The sequence below is a fragment of the Buteo buteo genome, chromosome 3, assembly GCF_964188355.1.
Source record: "Buteo buteo chromosome 3, bButBut1.hap1.1, whole genome shotgun sequence".
NCBI lineage: Eukaryota > Metazoa > Chordata > Aves > Accipitriformes > Accipitridae > Buteo > Buteo buteo.
The window spans coordinates 38,268,341-38,285,029 of NC_134173.1; the positions used below are offsets into that span (position 1 = coordinate 38,268,341).

The following is a 16,689-nucleotide window of genomic DNA, read 5'->3' on the forward strand; positions in this document are numbered from 1 at the left end:
ATTTGTGTCTGTCAAGTACTTAAGAGTTTTGTCTGAGATATCAACTGATAGCTGTAAAAATATCAACTCTGCGTGATACATCTCACTTCAAAGCTTGAAGCAGGCAGTATTAGTTGCCTTCTCACGTTCTGTTTATTCAGTTTACTTGCTGCATGGCCATCAAGAACTGCTGCTAAATTTTTTCTATAGAAGGATTGAGAGCTGAATCGAGGAACCTGTTGATTTACAAGAAGTTGTTCTGAACGGTGGAATGTGAGGGTGGTGTTCTGGAGAGCACATGCATCTGTGTGCTGCCCATGCTGCTTCCTGGTCTTGACTGCCTGGATCTGCTGCTTTGGGGGCAAGACTAATGAAGTTCAGGTTTTAGTGTTTGCAGCCCTAGATCAGGTTATGTGTATGCAGCAGCCAGTTTAGTTCCACTCATAAAAGTGGGAAGCTGCCCAAGGCTACTGAGTCCATGTAACTCTGAAATATTAAATTGAGCAATAGTTAGCTACTACTTAAATTTGAGATCTAGCTGTTTAGGACTGGAATGTTGCAGACTGGAGTAAATGTAAGCTTTGTCTGTTGAGACAACAGGGTTGTTAAGCAATTGACTGTGTCCTGGTAGTTGGGATCGTACCATTGTTTTGAACAGAAGTAGGTTGTCTAGGCAGTCTTAAGGAAATATATTCATTCACTCTTTAGTTCAGTCTCTTTGGTGCAATCTTTCATGTTAAGGAAAATAAAAGCTATAGAATTTTATAGCAGAATCTGTGTAGTTTGTTTAAGATTTAAAAAAAAAAGTTCACTATCTTTTCATACGTTCAGACTTTATTCAGCAATCAGCCTTGCTAAGGGTTCATATATTCTCTCCTTTGTACCTGGAAAATAGTCACTGCTTCATGAATGTCTGTTGGTTTTAGCTTATGGGATAGTAGAGAAGAAGATGCACAAACTCATATTTTTAAACTATTTAATAAAATAAAAGAAAGACTTGAAGCCAAGTTTATCAAGGTCAGTCTTGCTGTTAGTATGTCTGCTTTCATGGGCAAGTGAACAGTGGCGCTTACTGAATATTTTAGCTAGAATTATTGTTTGATGCAGGTCCTGCCTTTGTGTGTAGGCTTTTTTTTTTTAACCAGCCTTGAGGATTTAAGCAGAGAATATACATTGTTTGTAGTGAAAGCAGCAAAGAAATGATTGCAACTTAAAATAAGGCTGTGACTCTATGACTTGCTTAACTATCTAGAAGACATCTATCCTGTTAGCGTAGAAGGTTGAGAGCTTATTAGGTAATTCCAATATTGACTGTTTCCTTATCAAAACATTGGTTGATTTATTTTCATCAGGCTGTAGCTGCTACTGTCTTTCATTCTTCAACATGTGCTGTTAGCCATATATCACATCAGAGGTCTGACTTTTATTTGGGGAAGTAGAAGAAGGTTTGGCAAGAGCCGATGTTGACTGTTATCAGTGTCTGACTCTGGCCTCAATTTTATTGGAAGCCTGTCAGCTGAAAAACAGTAAATGAAGCAGTATGATTCAAATGCATGCTTGATGTTGGAAACCTTGTTTCTAGAGATGCTCTGTTAGCTTGTCTATAACAGATAGCAAAGAGAATTATTCTTCTATGTAGATTTCAGTTACTTTTATTGCAAAGTTTTATTAATGCTTCAGGAGAGTAGATCAAGCTTGTCAAAAATGGTTCTTTTAGTATGAATGATTTATACAATAAAATGAGTGAAAATTCTTACTTGTTCATAATTCTGTGGCTGTAAATAGGTTAGCTGATGGGTGAGATCCTCTACTTGGCTCAAGTTTGATATTGCCCAGCTAACATCAGCGGTTGGGAGGTAACAGTATCTGTGCGCTATGCTTTTTAGCATTTCTAAGCAGAGAGACTGTTCCATTAGATGGAGACTCTCAGTACACACTGATGTCCAGCTTTGCCAGCTCCTGATGGCAGTGTGCATCAGCCGAGGTAGCCGTGTCAGAAGTCCTCGAGCAATCTTGAATCACTGGAGGGATCTTCACTGCGACGGAGTGGTCTGCTCTAGAGCAGTCTAATACCAAAAGCATGTTTTGGTGAAGGAGCCTCCTTCTCGCCTTGTTGTTGAAAGTTCTTTAACTGTGCTATAATGAGTTGATTGAGGTGGTAAATATTACAGATGGCTTCTGCTTAATAAAGAAAATTAAATCAAAAGAAATAGATATTAGAGATATAAGATGGCTCATAGGACTGTACCCCCAAGTGATTTAGAAATATGTGTTAATATCCCAGCTGAGCACTAAAGAGATTTAAGAGTGTGGTTTTAAAGGTGACATTCAAATGCTATTTTAAGAGGAGTGATAAATGCTTACGCTTTTCCTCTTGCCCTCTGCTTCATGCTGTAGAAGGTCCTCTTGACAATGGCTACAAAAAGCGTAATAAATGTGCTGATACTTTATCCCTAAAACTTGTCTGGGACAAATTGCCTTTAGTTAAAATAGTCTGGCCTGGCATTTTGCATCCAAAGTGACTGAAAGCATCCCTCATCCGCAACAAAATGCGAGATGTGATAGTGCAAACTTGTCAATCTTTTCTGTGGTCACCAATTAAGGGCAAGTTGGTATCTGCAGGTACAGTCGCTACTACATTATGACAAAGATGCAAAAGTAGTTGGTTTTATTTGCTACGTGGATAGGCTTCCTTGTCTTAAACTTTATTTTGAGATATAAGACATAGCATTTAAAGTTCTGATCTTAAGAAGGAAAGATGACATTAGACTAGTTTTGTTCATAATAAGCAGATCCAAACAAAATCTTTCGAGTTGTTGCAGGGAGAGGACGGGGGACACATTTCAGAACATGCCAGTCTTCCCTGTGAAAAACCTAAATGGGAACTTTTCTGAATCTACTCTGTTACTGTGTGTTGCTTTTTAATTCTTCCCTCAAGTCCAAGTGTGTACCTTGTTAGGTTAACATTTTATTATTTAAATTCTTTTGCCTTTACTTATTCACCTGAGTGAGTTTTCAAGATTATAATTCTGGAGAGAACAAAACTTCAGTGTGGTCTTCTAAAGTGCTGTAGTTGCAGTTAGTAGCATGATTGCCTGAAGATGAATAATGGACTCCAATGACAGTGTTCCCTGTTACCATCATGAGAGAAATTAGGGTATGGATTGAGAAATCTACCCTATCATAGAATGAAGCTTTTGAATTTAACTTTCTTATACAAACTGAGCATATAGTTTTGCTTAAATGGGAAGAAGCGTCATGTCTTTCAGTTTACAACTTCATTAAATTAAGATAAATGGTGTGTTTAAAAAAAATTATTTTTTTTTCCTTCCTAAATGCTAAGTCTTGGAGTTTGGTATGTTTTAGAGGGTCATCTCTGCGTGCATTTGAAAAATCTGTTGTCTGTGTAACTAACTTTAGTCCATCGTAGGACTTGGCGCTTCTGCTTGCTCATCTGATTACACAGCTCAAGGGAATAAGGTTAAGGACATGCTGTTGGTAACTAGAGCGTTTTCAGGGCTTTAGTTCGGCAGATGGGCTGCTTGGCTGTATTCATACATCTGCCTACCTGCTGTGGCAGCTGCTGCTGCTGCATGTTGTGTTCTTTTGTTCTGTTCCACCCAAGAAAGGAGCACTAGGAAGTGTAGTGAATGGATTAATTTAAGGTTAAGGCTAGTGTTTTGCTTGCTTTCTAACTCTCTATCATAATAAAGCTTCTGATAAAGCTAATGAATCCTTCATAAAGTGAAATAGATTTTTAAGATGTATTTCAGGGGCTGAAACTAGCTAGCATTGTCTAAAAAACAGTCAAGTATGTTTTCTTTATATTGCCTGACGTTATTTATTTCAATATCTTCCTCTCTTTCTCCCCCTTCCCCCACTTTTTCTAGGAGCAGTAACCAGACTTTGCCTGACACTGCGTGGTCCAAAAGAATTAAGGAAATATGGAATGACATGAAGGAGATTAGTTGAGGATTAAAGGCTTTGAGGACAAAACACCTCGCCGAGGTGAAGCACAGACTAGCATTCTAGTTGTAGCTCTGAGGAGCTGTGTGCTGAAAAAAGATGGCAGATCCAGGAATGATGAGTCTGTTTGGAGAAGATGGGAATATTTTCAGTGAAGGGTTGGAAGGTCTTGGAGAATGTGGATATCCTGAAAATACAGTAAATCCTATGGGGCAGCAAATGCCCATGGATCAAGGATTTCCCTCTTTACAGTCATCTCTTCATCATCCCCCTGCAAATCAAAATCAAGCCAAGTTGACCCATTTTGATCACTATAATCAATACGAACAGCAGAAAATGCACCTGATGGATCAGCCGAACAGGATGCTAAGCAATGCCCCTGGGAATGGTATAGCGTCTCCTCATTCACAGTATCACAACCCTCCAGTTCCTCAGGTTCCTCATGGCAGTGGTGCTGGTGGTCAGATGGGAGTCTATCCCAGCATGCAGAACGAAAGGCACGGGCAACCCTTCGTAGACAGTGGCTCCATGTGGGGACCACGGGCAGTTCAAGTGCCAGACCAGATCAGAGCACCGTACCAGCAGCAACAGCAGCAGCAACCGCAACCGACACAGCCGCCACAGGCACCCTCCGGACCCCCCGGGCAGGGCCATCCTCAGCACATGCAGCAGATGGGAAACTACATGGCTCGTGGTGATTTTTCAATGCAGCAGCACGGTCAGCCGCAACAGCAGAGGATGAACCAGTTTTCTCAAGGCCAAGAAGGCCTCAATCAGGGAAACCCTTTCATTGCCACCTCAGGACCTGGCCACTTGTCTCATGTGCCCCAGCAGAATCCCAGTATGGCACCTTCTTTGCGACACTCAGTCCAGCAATTTCACCACCATCCCCCCACTGCTCTCCATGGAGAATCAGTAGCCCACAGTCCCAGATTCTCCCCTAATCCTCCCCAGCAGGGTGCTGTTCGGCCGCAAACACTTAATTTTAGTTCTCGGAGCCAGACGGTACCCTCACCTACTATAAACAACTCAGGGCAGTATTCTCGATATCCTTACAGTAACCTTAATCAGGGATTAGTTAATAATACAGGGATGAATCAGAATTTAGGCCTTACAAATAACACTCCAATGAATCAATCTGTACCAAGATACCCAAATGCTGTCGGATTTCCATCAAACAGTGGTCAAGGACTAATGCACCAGCAACCCATCCACCCTAGTGGCTCACTTAACCAAATGAACACGCAAACTATGCACCCTTCACAGCCTCAGGGAACTTATGCCTCTCCACCTCCCATGTCACCTATGAAAGCAATGAGTAATCCAGCAGGTACACCTCCTCCGCAGGTTAGACCTGGTAGTGCTGGAATACCAATGGAAGTTGGCAGTTATCCAAATATACCCCATCCTCAGCCGTCACACCAGCCCCCTGGTGCCATGGGAATTGGACAAAGGAATATGGGCCCCCGAAACATGCAACAGAATCGTCCGTTTATGGGTATGTCTTCAACACCACGGGAGATGGGTGGGCACATGAGACCAAATGGTTGTCCAGGTGTTGGCCTTGCAGATCCACAAGCAATACAAGAGCGACTAATATCTGGCCAGCAGCTTCCTAGTCAACAGCAGTCTTTTCAACAGCAAATGCCAACCTGTCCTCCCATGCAGCCTCATCCAGGGATACATCATCAGTCTTCACCACCCCCACATCCTCATCATCAGCCTTGGGCACAGCTTCACCAGTCACCACAAAACACACCACAAAAAGTGCCTGTCCTTCAGGTAAGCTACTTCCAATGAGCAGAAGATGTTTTAAATTACTGTAAATGCGTTTCAGGGTACACAAGATCTATGGTTTCAAAATAGTTGCTCCTATTTGAATTCCCTGGTTGTTTCTGGTTATGTGGCTTTCTTGGTGCACAGAAGCTGAAGGTAAAATGAGGTTCAGGTGGCTGGCTAATGTCCTTACAGTAATTTTTACAGGATAACATTATAGATAGACTGAAATGTGATACAGCAACAGGACAAGCTGAATACTTGCTTCTTTTTCCTTGTTGGTTCCTTTGAGGGGGAAAATGGAAAGCATGTGTGAGAATTGTCATTTAAACTATTAATTTTTGTATTTGCAACTTGGAGAAAGAAGTGTGTGTTATAATGTGTTTGTTTTGGCCAAACTCAGAGTTTTCCTTAAATCCTAAGGGAATGTTTTGTGGTTTTAAGTTAAAGCTGAAATTTTTACGTGTGAAAAGATTTTCAGGATGAACTGCTTCAGCACTAAGTAATGCAACTGGGAAGTGATAGGGCAACAGTTTATGCAAGGAGAAGACAGCAGGTGTGAATCATAGTCTGAAATCAAATCTTCTGAGGCTTAAATGAAATCTCAAATAGGATAGAGGTTTTATTTTACTGACTCTCTGATCTGCCGGGTTTCAATGAAAATGTATTGCTTCCACATCACTTTTCAATTAAAAGCCAAAAACGGTAAAACATCTTGATCCTCTGTAGCTTAGCAGGTTTGACTACATGCTAGTATGTTAAGCTTCAGCTGAAAAAGTGCCTTTTGGGATCTTCGCATTTGCCATTGCTTGCCTCTGGCTCTATCAGTCATCGTTCAAGAGGTTTTGGTACTGAATGAATAGGTGGTCAAGATATCAGAGGTTTAATTTTATTTTTTTAAACCAGTCAGTAATTAATGCCAAGTAGCTCTGCCCATAAATATTTGGAGACAATTGTTGGAATGCAGTCATAATGATACGATGCTACAATAAGCTTAATAAATCATAAAAACAGCTGTCCTAGCCAGTGTCCCAGGCCTGTGCGGAAAGCAGCTGCTCAGCAGTCCCCTCCACTGCTGCCTGCCGGCTGCTTCTGTTAGCCGCTCCGCACAGCGTGAGGTGGGTCTGGGAATCAGATGTATGCGCTGCAGAGAGGCAGCTGACAAGGAGTGGTAGATGGAGCAGCTCAGCAGCTGGGAGAGGCTTCCACATTCCCCCTGGAAGAGAGGAGGGGGGAGCGCTGGAGGTGCCGTAGGGTGGGGAAGCCCCGGGAGGGAGATCAAGGGCCTAAGCTGGGCAAGGGGAAGGACACCGTCTTTCTGGGAGGGAGGAGGAAGCTCCCCTCATGAAGGGACAAAGAATATCTTCAAGATCGTCTTTCTCTCCCCTGCCCCCCTCAAAATCGGTGTGAAATTTTATACCTGTGTTGGCCCTCCCTCTCCCCCCACCTTCATGCACAGGCTTTGTTTGGAGGACCTGAATTGCAGTTCTCGCATGCATGTGGAGTTCTGTGTTCCTCCTTGATAGAGCAGCTCTTGACAATGCCTCTTGTGTTATCGACTGTGTGGGTAAGCAGAATGAGAAAGGAGAGAACTCAAGACTATACGAAAAAACGCAAGAGAATGAGTGGGTATTTGGAAAGGGGGTAATGACAACGCGGCGAAATCAGTACAGAAGGACTGGGCATCAGAAAAGAGATGTACAAGATGTGGTTTTTACCCTGAAGATGAGAGCTGACACATCTAGCAGAAAAAAATGAAAGGAAAATTGTGGAAATGGTAACATAAGACTGCTAAGTAAAGGAACAAAACCTGGCGTCCCTGGGATCCTTCACAACTAGTAATAGTGGGGGTGTGGGAAGGGAAGATTTGAGATCGACTGTGCCCTAAAGCTGTGGTGTTCTTCACTGGCATTAATTGCTTGTTTTCGTCTGACCATCCGGTACACCTTCTTTTGGCAGCAAGAGGTGGTTTGGGAGGAGAAGGTTTACCTGTAGAATGGACAGGCTTGCTAAATGTTCTTGGGACGTTTATTTTCCTTTAATCATTGAAGAGGTAAAATGCAGACAGTTGAACCCTTAAATGAGCTATGTATCCTGTTACAAAGTTCTGAACTGCAGATGAATAGCTTGAACAAAGGTAAGTGCTGAAACTAAATAATAGAGGAAAACCACATGATAAGTTATTTGATTAAAACCAGTAATTCAGACAGTTGTAGCTAGTCAAATAACAGAAGTAGGCGAACAGAGAAGTTAAGTTTTTATTTGTAAAAGTTATTGTTAACATACCTTCCCATTAAGTAATTAGTTTGAGACCTGAGTGTAGTAATGAAATTCTTGACAGGCAGGCATTTCCCCCTTGAAAATTGTTTGGATGAAATAAATATTGTTCAAGTCAATGAAAACTCAACTCCTCCTGACCCCTGGGGAAAAATACAGATGTACGAAACCCCTGCTCTTAAGACTGAATACAGAATTTGTAGCTTGCCTGTCTGTGTAGTGGTTTTCCCTTCATGTCAGTTGGCAGAAAACTGTTCACTGAAGAACAGTTATTTAAATGACTGGTTTGTTTTTATTTGTGTAAAATGAATCAACAAAATTAATACAGTCAGTAAAATGGAAATCACTATGTACTTTTAAATCAACAGAAGCCATCTTAGTAATTATTTTTCAGTGATTTGAAGCTAGCCTTATCATGGGAAGGCTGTAATACTTGTGGTTAACCAAATTACTGTTTTGTTTTTAGATATGTTGGAAGGAAAGTGAAGTTCTTTTGCTTTTAACTTGAAAGAAATTGCCGTGTCGTTTCTAGGGCTTGTTACTTCTTTTTTGTGTGCAAAACTGCAAATTATTTTGGCTGGGAGATAGAGCTGGTGGTTGACAATTCAGCTGGTTTAGATTAATAGCTGAAAACTAGACATGGTTATTAGGACCTTGTTAGCAGTGAGTTGCTGACTTCAGTGGAGTTTGATAGATTCATAAAAACCATGGTAGTGTTGGGACATTCAGTCAGTGTGCTTGGTTTTTCAAGCCCTCTTTTGAAACGTTCTTCACCAAAGACTTTTTGAAGAGCTCAGTGGCCATGGAATGGGAAGGTGGGTTCTGCTGTGGCAGGGTGATCGGCCAAGGTGCGAAGCAGAGGGTAGGAGTAGCTTGCTTGTTTTCACAGTGGAGGCATCTGTGTTGGGCTTCTGAACTTGTGCTCTTCAAAATACTCATAAATGATCTGGAGGAGAGTGAAAAGTCATATGGCAAAGTTTGCTGCTGCTGTTAACATACTGAAAGCTGAGTGCCAAGTGCAGATGTGGTGAAGAGCCTAACAATAATGAAACTAAATAATTAGAAATATAACAGGAATATCAATCACTTGGCTGTAAGCTGTGAGTCAAGGCATGGCCAAAGGATGTTTAGATTGGATATTAGGAAAAATTCCTTCACCAAAAGGGTTCTCAAGCATTGGAACAGGCTGCCCAGGGAAGTGGTGGAGTCCCCATCCCTAGAGGTATTTAAAAGACATGTAGATGTGGTGCTTAGGGACATGATTTAGTGGTGGACTTGGCAGTGTTAGGTTAACAGTGGGACTCGATGATCTTAAAGGTCCTTTCCAACCTAAATGATTCTGTGGTACCTGGGCAGTGAAATGACAGGCAAAACCCTCTCCTTAGGAATAGGGTCTTGGTGTTAGATGGCTGTCTGAAAATGTGCTGTGACAGTCAAAGAAATAAAACAGTAGGAACTGTTATGAAGCAGCAGAGAGGAAAACAAAGATGGTTACCATGTTATTACATGTATGCATGGTACCCCTATGTGGCAAGTGCTGCGCAGCTCTGGGCACCTTCTGGCCTCAGAAAATACAGCAGCACTTGAAAAAGCACAGAGGGAGGTGATTTAGAGGGGAAGGGAAGGAGAGAGATGGTAAAAGCCTCTAAAATTGAGTGATACGGGTGCATGAAGAAGGTGAATGTGAAACAAGGGTTGTTTGTCACCTGTTTTTGTCTCCTTGAATTCTTTTAAGGTATTCAGCAAATTATCAGGTGGTGAGCTCAGAACTGCACATTAAGATGCTGATCTCTGAGATGTTGCGCAGAAAAATGCATCATCATTTGATAAAGATTAAAGCACCACATTTGGTTCAGCAGGTCTGTGCCGTAAATAAGTGGCTGAGAGTTTGTTGTTGGCGTGCATCTACTCTGTGCATGTCTGGTTCTTGTACTCTTCCACAGACCTTGTCAGAGAAGGGTATCAGGTTAGACAGGCCTCTGGGGGTCTAATGCTATGCAGTTGCTCTTATGTATCGTTATTTCCAGAGAACTTTATTAGTGATAGAGCAAGTGTAGGAGTTCTCTCTGCCAAGAATAGGCTATCCTGGGTGTGTTGTTTTCCAGAAATTCTTATTTACCCACAGCTACTGTGTGGGCTGAAGTTTCGAGTCCTGTTCATTAATCATGTTCCACAAATGTGATCTACATTATTTATAGTTAAGCACAGGAATACTTAAATGACAAATAGTTGTGGTGTAGCCTCCATGCTTGAATAAATGATAGACCTCAATGGTGGGCAGCAACAGTGTTGAAGGATGCTGGGTTGCAGTGTCCAGCTTCTTTTGGAGAAGGAATTCATTTTGTGTGTGTTACTGCCAGGTTTGCTCTGCTGGCCTTACTTTCTGTGGGCATGTGACTTTGCTTTAAATCATAACTCATAGCTGTGTTTGGTATGAACACATTCTTTTGAAATTTCCTGCCCTCCCTTGCAGGGGAAGAGGCAGGGAAAGTCCTGCTGAGTCACCAGCTGGGTCACCCCTGTCACAGGCCCTTCCTGCATTTTCAAACCCTGTGTTGCTGCCTCAGTTTAATTTATACTTGGGATATTGATGAAAACTACCATCAGCTGGAGTGGTTTGACACAATACTCTAACCTGGCAGAGAGTGCAGGTTAAGTTAGTTACTGCTGGCACACTAAAATGAAGTCGACTTTCTCCTGGGTATTTAATTGTTTTAATGCCTACGAGTAGTAAGAAGAGACTGACTCCTTACTTACCTCCTTACTGTCGTCGCATAACCAATTATCTGTCAATGTGTGTCCTATAATTTCACTTAGTAAGAAATGGTATCATTTCAGATGGTTAGGATTTTTCCCATAATTAATACTCATAAGCAATGTCCCACAGCTCCAGAGAGAACTGTTAGTTTTTTCATCCTTTAAGTGTTTAGCTTTTTGACTATTTTCCTGTCAATAAGTAGAACAACTCTTTTTTTTTTTTTTTTTTTTTAAGACTTATAAACACTATTCGTTCCTTTCTGTTTTGATACAGAGGCTATTTCACATGACTGCTAGCTGGTCTTTTGGGGTACTGTATATGCTGCGTGTTCAGCAGAATCTCATGGCTGCCCCTAGAAATTCTAGTTTCCCTTTCCAAGTGTTCATAGACCAGCAACTAGTGTATGTTGGCAAGATTGTTGAAGGTGCCAGACTAAATGGAATTAAAAAAACACTAATACTGAACCTTGATTACGATTGTATATTATTTTTATATACAGATAAGCATACATATGTGCATGTGTATTTATGTAAAATATATGTAAAAAACCTAGGTCAGATCAGAAGTTGGTGAAAGTGATGAAAGAAAACCTGAGAAGAAAATCCATAGTATTTATCTGAAAGTAAAGGCTGATAACAGCAAATTTTTCTTAAAAGTTTACAGGCTTCTGCTGTATGTTGTTGAGGCTCTGAAGAACTCCTGTATTTGAGCAATGTATGCAATGTAATTAACAATGATTTTCCAAATAAAAGTGGATCGTCAAAGCTACCTTTGGTTAAAAGTATTGAAGTTATTTCACCTTTGTGGAGTAGAATAGTCTGTTACGCTGATAACCTGATCCATCCATGAGCTAGTTCACATGCAGGTCTCTCTCAGATATATTCCAGTATAACAGTTAATATTAACATATCCAAAGGCTTATTTCTTTCTCACCCTTGAGAAGGCTATATGTACTTCTGTAAATAAGGGGTTGCAGTGATTCTACAGTGAATAGGCCTTTGGGCCAAAAAACTGTAGTTTTGAGATGGTTTTGCTATGGATTTTTTGGTCCTTTTTACTGTTGAGGATGTACAAGAAACTTCAAGAATACTTATTCCCTCAGGTGCCATGATTTGACTGTGATGAAAGTAATTTGTGCCATTAAATTACCTGCTCTGGAGTTTTGGGTAAAGCCAGTTTGCAGCATTAGCATAAATACACAAGTCCGCATCAGCACACTGATTTTGTAGGCTTAAGAGTTACTAGACTTGTTCTTCAGCGTGAATATGTTGAAAGTTTCTGTGATATGTTGGTGACCTGAATGTGATTTTTCTTGAAATAATTAGCATTATCTGAGGAATCACCTAACTAGAAATATTTTTAAATTTATGCTGCTGTTCAGTACCTCAGTACAGTATTCTTATCTGCTGATGGTCACTTCCAGTGGGATTTGGCAGTCATCTTATTTTCCCATGGCTGAACACTTTCTCCTATTTTATATTTATTTAAACAAATATAAATCTGTTGTTTCAGAAAAGCTTTTTTTTCATGACTGGAAGCTGATAGGGAAATGTGTGTATGGTCTTCAGCTACATAACTTACAAGGATGGAAGATTGGGGCATATGAAAGGAAGAATGCTTGATTTTTTTTTTTACATTTATTTGGTATTTCATTAAATACAGTGGCAATCTTAATAAGGAACAAGTTGCAGGCAAAGTAATAATTTCCTGCCTTTTTATTATGGATCCTCCTCCTGGTCTTCCATCCTGTTTTTTCATGTGGAATTTGAGGCATCCATTTGTTCTAAACTAATCTGCCTTTGCTTGTGTCTTGAATGCAAGTGTCACAAACTTGCGTAAATGTCCTTTTTTTCCTCTGGGGAGAGTAAATGTCTCGGTTCCCACTATGATGGGACACCATCACTCTGAAGTTGGATTTTTCACTTTTGTCTGTCGAGGTTGTTTTCTCCCTCAGTTCAGGGAGCCAGTGGTTTTTACTTTTGAATTTTCACATTTAAGTTACAATGAAAGAACTGATGACCAAACAATTAAGAAACTAAAATACTGGAATGGTGTTTTTAAAAAGGGACGGTCTCACCTGAACAATGCATCAGAATGGATGTGTACCCCTCCCGTTCCTTTCTTTATTCTCTGAGAGCTTTGCTTTCTAGGTATCAATGTTCTTTTAATTGTATGGAGAGATATGTATTATACAGGTGGTAATGTGGTCTGGATTTGGGGAACAAATAGCTTGGGTTTTTTTCTGTAGAGATGTCATCTGTAAATATTTGGTGCCTTCTTTTGTCAACAGAGTTGTACAGTTTGGTAGCTAAGGAGCAAGATTAACACCCTTGAATTTTTCACGGTGATTAAAGCATCTGTTTGTACAGATCTTTCTTTTGAAATATTCCCAAGTTCGCAGGTGTGGTTTAGAGATGGTGAAGCTGCTTCTTGGGAGCTGGTGGGAGCAGAGTAGGAAGCGTGGGCAGGAAGTGGTGATGGGGAGGGGGCAGCGACAGGCGAAGCTGAGCTGGTGGAGTGGTGCTGAGCGGTGGGAGCGGAGAGGAGATGGCCAACGCCGGTGTTAAGATGGGGACAGAGTCTAGGGACTCGCCCCACCTCTCCTGCACCAGCTGCGTGAGCCGCCTGCCTCTTCGTCCCTTGCCGGAGGTTGCCATTTGGCACAGTGGTGCCCGTTACTGCTCTGCACGCTGCTTCGGGGTGCACCTTCTGCGTCACCGTGCTGTGGGCAGACAGTCCACTAACAGCTTCCCAGCATAGTTGTGTGAGCTGAAGAACTCTCAATATCTAATCTGCTTAAAAAGAATAATCCGTGCAAATAAAGGTGGCTGAGGTCTGGGATACAGCACCTTAGCTCCTTCCTGCTCCATCTGCATGCCTCATCATTTGGTGAACTGGCTTACCTGGCCAGGTCACGTTCCTGGCATCTCTTCACTGTGTGACCACAAGATCACCCAAGCTGGTGCTGTGGGAGTGGGGATGCTTGGTGTGAGAAAATGGGGATTGCCTCTTCCTCTGGCAGTGAGCTTTCAGACCCTTTAATATGTTTACACAGCTCAAGTTTCTGTAGCACTTGTCCTGAATGACCAGCCCTTGAGTCCTCCCTCAAATTTTGATAAATTAAAACTTCTGCTAGAATTCAAAGCTTTGTCTTGTTTCATTGAATTAGTGGCAGGTTACATTCCAAGTTCCCCCAAATTTTTTTAACTCTCACCTTTTGTTCCCTTTTTCACACAAATATAAATGACTGATTTGATTTCAGAGGTGTGTTTTCTTTTTTAGAAAAGAAGGACTTTTTTCCTCTTCCAACTGAAGTATTTGCAGCTATTCTGTTATTGAAGAGATGAAAGAACACCCCCTTTCTAGCAAAAAGAGCTTGGCACAGTTTCGTTAGATGTGTGTCATGTGCATTGAAATGTGGGAAGATGCCTCCAGTATCTGTCAATGAATTGTTTTCCTTGGGCACTGAATGGAATTTCTTTTCTTCAACATAGAGAATCATTTAAAAGCCTGAAAAGCTAGAAATAAAACTCAAGATTAATTCCTTAGTCTTTTTGAGGAAACAGAACTGGGAGATGGGATGGCTTAGTGATCCAAGTGTGGGTTTGATTTATAAATTCTGGAACCAGCCTTCTTTCTGATTTTACTGACCTTGATATATCACCTATTTAGTCAGAATTTTCTTAGTTACTGGGCAAGGTTGGTAATGGTGTTACCCCTGTTTATGAAGAGGAACATATAGATGATGGGCATAAAGATTGTTATTCAAAACCCAAATTCATAAAACTCCCCAATTCCAATTCTTACTCAGGTATCTGTTACTCTAAAACATGCCATCTCCCTGCTCTCCTTGTTCCTCCTTCCAGTATTGTTCTTGCTTAAGGGTACAGCTCAAGAAGATGGACATGATCAGTCTAACAGTTCAAAGCAGGAAATCCCACTTCTTGTGTAGGAATTTGGTAATTGTAGAGGTTAACCCAAGAGTAGTGCAGGTATACAAGATGTGAAAGAAAAAGAAGTGGATCTCTCTCTGATCCTCCACTGTTGGGTTGGGAGGAATCCTTGTTTCTTTGCTTCTGTTGTTTCACCACCCGTTCATCCCTGAATCAGTACCGAGGGTCTGGATTCAACTTTCCTGTACTCCTCCTCAGCGGTTTTATTGTGTTAGCCTAGTTTAGGAGACAGTAGCTTATGTATTACACTGGACAAGCACAAAAATTAAGAACAACTGGGAGTGGGTTCATATTGCATGGGTTGCTGCTGTAGAAATTAAACATCAAGAAATGTTAACTTCTGGAGCTTGGCAGGTTTCTGTGGAGTATTATTAACCTTTTAATTTTGGAAAATTGCAAGTATTTGTCTTCAAGAGTGCAACACTTACTCTTCAGTATTCAGCACCAAATGTGTCTTTACTATATTGATATAACATGTTGTAGGGAGTGCCAAACACTTACTTAAGTTTCCTCTTTCATTTTTTTTTTATATTTTGTTAAATATAAACTCTTGTTATTTTAATCAGAGAGGAAATTTTCATATGTAACACAAGAGTTCCCAAAAGGAAGGTATACCCACCTACAATAGACTTCTTTCTTAAAACAGACTGAATAGTTTAATCAGTTGAATCAGAAAAACATAGTCAATTTTAATTGTGCTAATTAAATTGTGTTTTATTATGTCTCTAACTCCCACAAACAAAAGAACATAATGGCCACAGTAACTGAGAAGTTAATACTTCTAGATTTTTTTGATTTAGTGTTCCTGTAAGAAAAGACAGAGAGGACTCATAACAAGCTTCATAACAAACTTCCTACTATCCAGTAGTCAATATGAACTCTGGGTTTTTTCCTCTCTCCTTTTACATCTCCTTTCTCTCCAGATGGCCCTCCATCCACTTGCATTCTGGTACTTCATATCTTTTTTGGCCCTGCAAGACTCTGATAACTGTGATAATACTGTAATTTTCCTTACATATGAGCGTTGAATGATATGAAGTGCTTTATTTTATTTTTGGAAGAAATCTTTCTGTACCAGCCAATTGTTGCTAAATATAGTGGGAGGCTTATAATATACAGTGCCTGTTTGAATTTAAAGTGACACCTTACCATAAAAAGTTGACATCACAGTTTACTTGTACAACTGTATATGAAATACATAGTCATTAAAACTAGTCTGAAACATTGGGCTTTATAGCTGTTACTTGTATCTCACTCAGTTTGTTAATGGAATATTGCAAATGTTTACTGGGGCAAGCATCATCAGTTGTGGACATAGGGATAAATACCTACAGTACTGGAAGACTACTTAGTTCCAAGTCTTTTTCTCTGCTAGCCTCCTTTGAAATACTAAGGCATTAGGCTGGGATTCAGGGAATTTTTGCTGTCTGACACAGGTTGCTTGTTTCGTGTTTGCATTGCCAGCATTGCTGTCGGGTGTGCTTGAGAGGTGCTCCTCTGCAGTAGTGGTGAGCAGGGGACGGCAGAGCAGTTCCTGCAGTTCCCTGCTGCGCTGTACAGCAACGCCGAAAAACTTAACTCAGAAACTGTTAGTGGCAATGAGGGCTAAGTTATAAAGGGTTGCTTTAGACACAGCTCTCCAGTTATAATATAGTTACAATATAAAACAAAATTAAGACCCAATATTGCTGTAGGCACGTCTGATTTAAGACCTATGTGTAGTGATTTTTACATTTTACTATAGGTTGCGTAAAGAATGGCTGGAGGTAGGACACTACAGATATCTGCACTAAAGATAAGGTATTTAATGTTTCACAGAACAATGTTAATCAAAGTGGCTGGAGAACTAAAATATGATTTAGACATTATAATTAAGAGTTATCTCAATTGGTACCGCTAAGTGTGGTGTTTGTCCACAGAAAACTAGGTGGTGGTTTTAGTTGGGTTTTTTTCTTTTCTTTTTTCTGCCCCTCCCCTGTC

The 16,689-nt window shown here is 40.8% G+C and overlaps 1 protein-coding gene across 6 annotated transcripts in view; it reads left to right on the forward strand.

Annotated features, from left to right (window-relative positions):
* CHD7 (chromodomain helicase DNA binding protein 7) overlaps positions 1-16,689 on the forward strand; it is a 134,468-nt gene that overhangs the window by 38,252 nt on the left and 79,527 nt on the right. For all 6 annotated transcript variants that reach the window (XM_075023342.1, XM_075023341.1, XM_075023346.1 and 3 more), the window contains one exon: positions 3,870-5,727. In XM_075023342.1, the coding sequence (XP_074879443.1) occupies positions 4,045-5,727 (1,683 nt within the window). In that variant the 5' untranslated portion in view covers positions 3,870-4,044. The remainder of the gene's footprint in view (positions 1-3,869; positions 5,728-16,689) is intronic.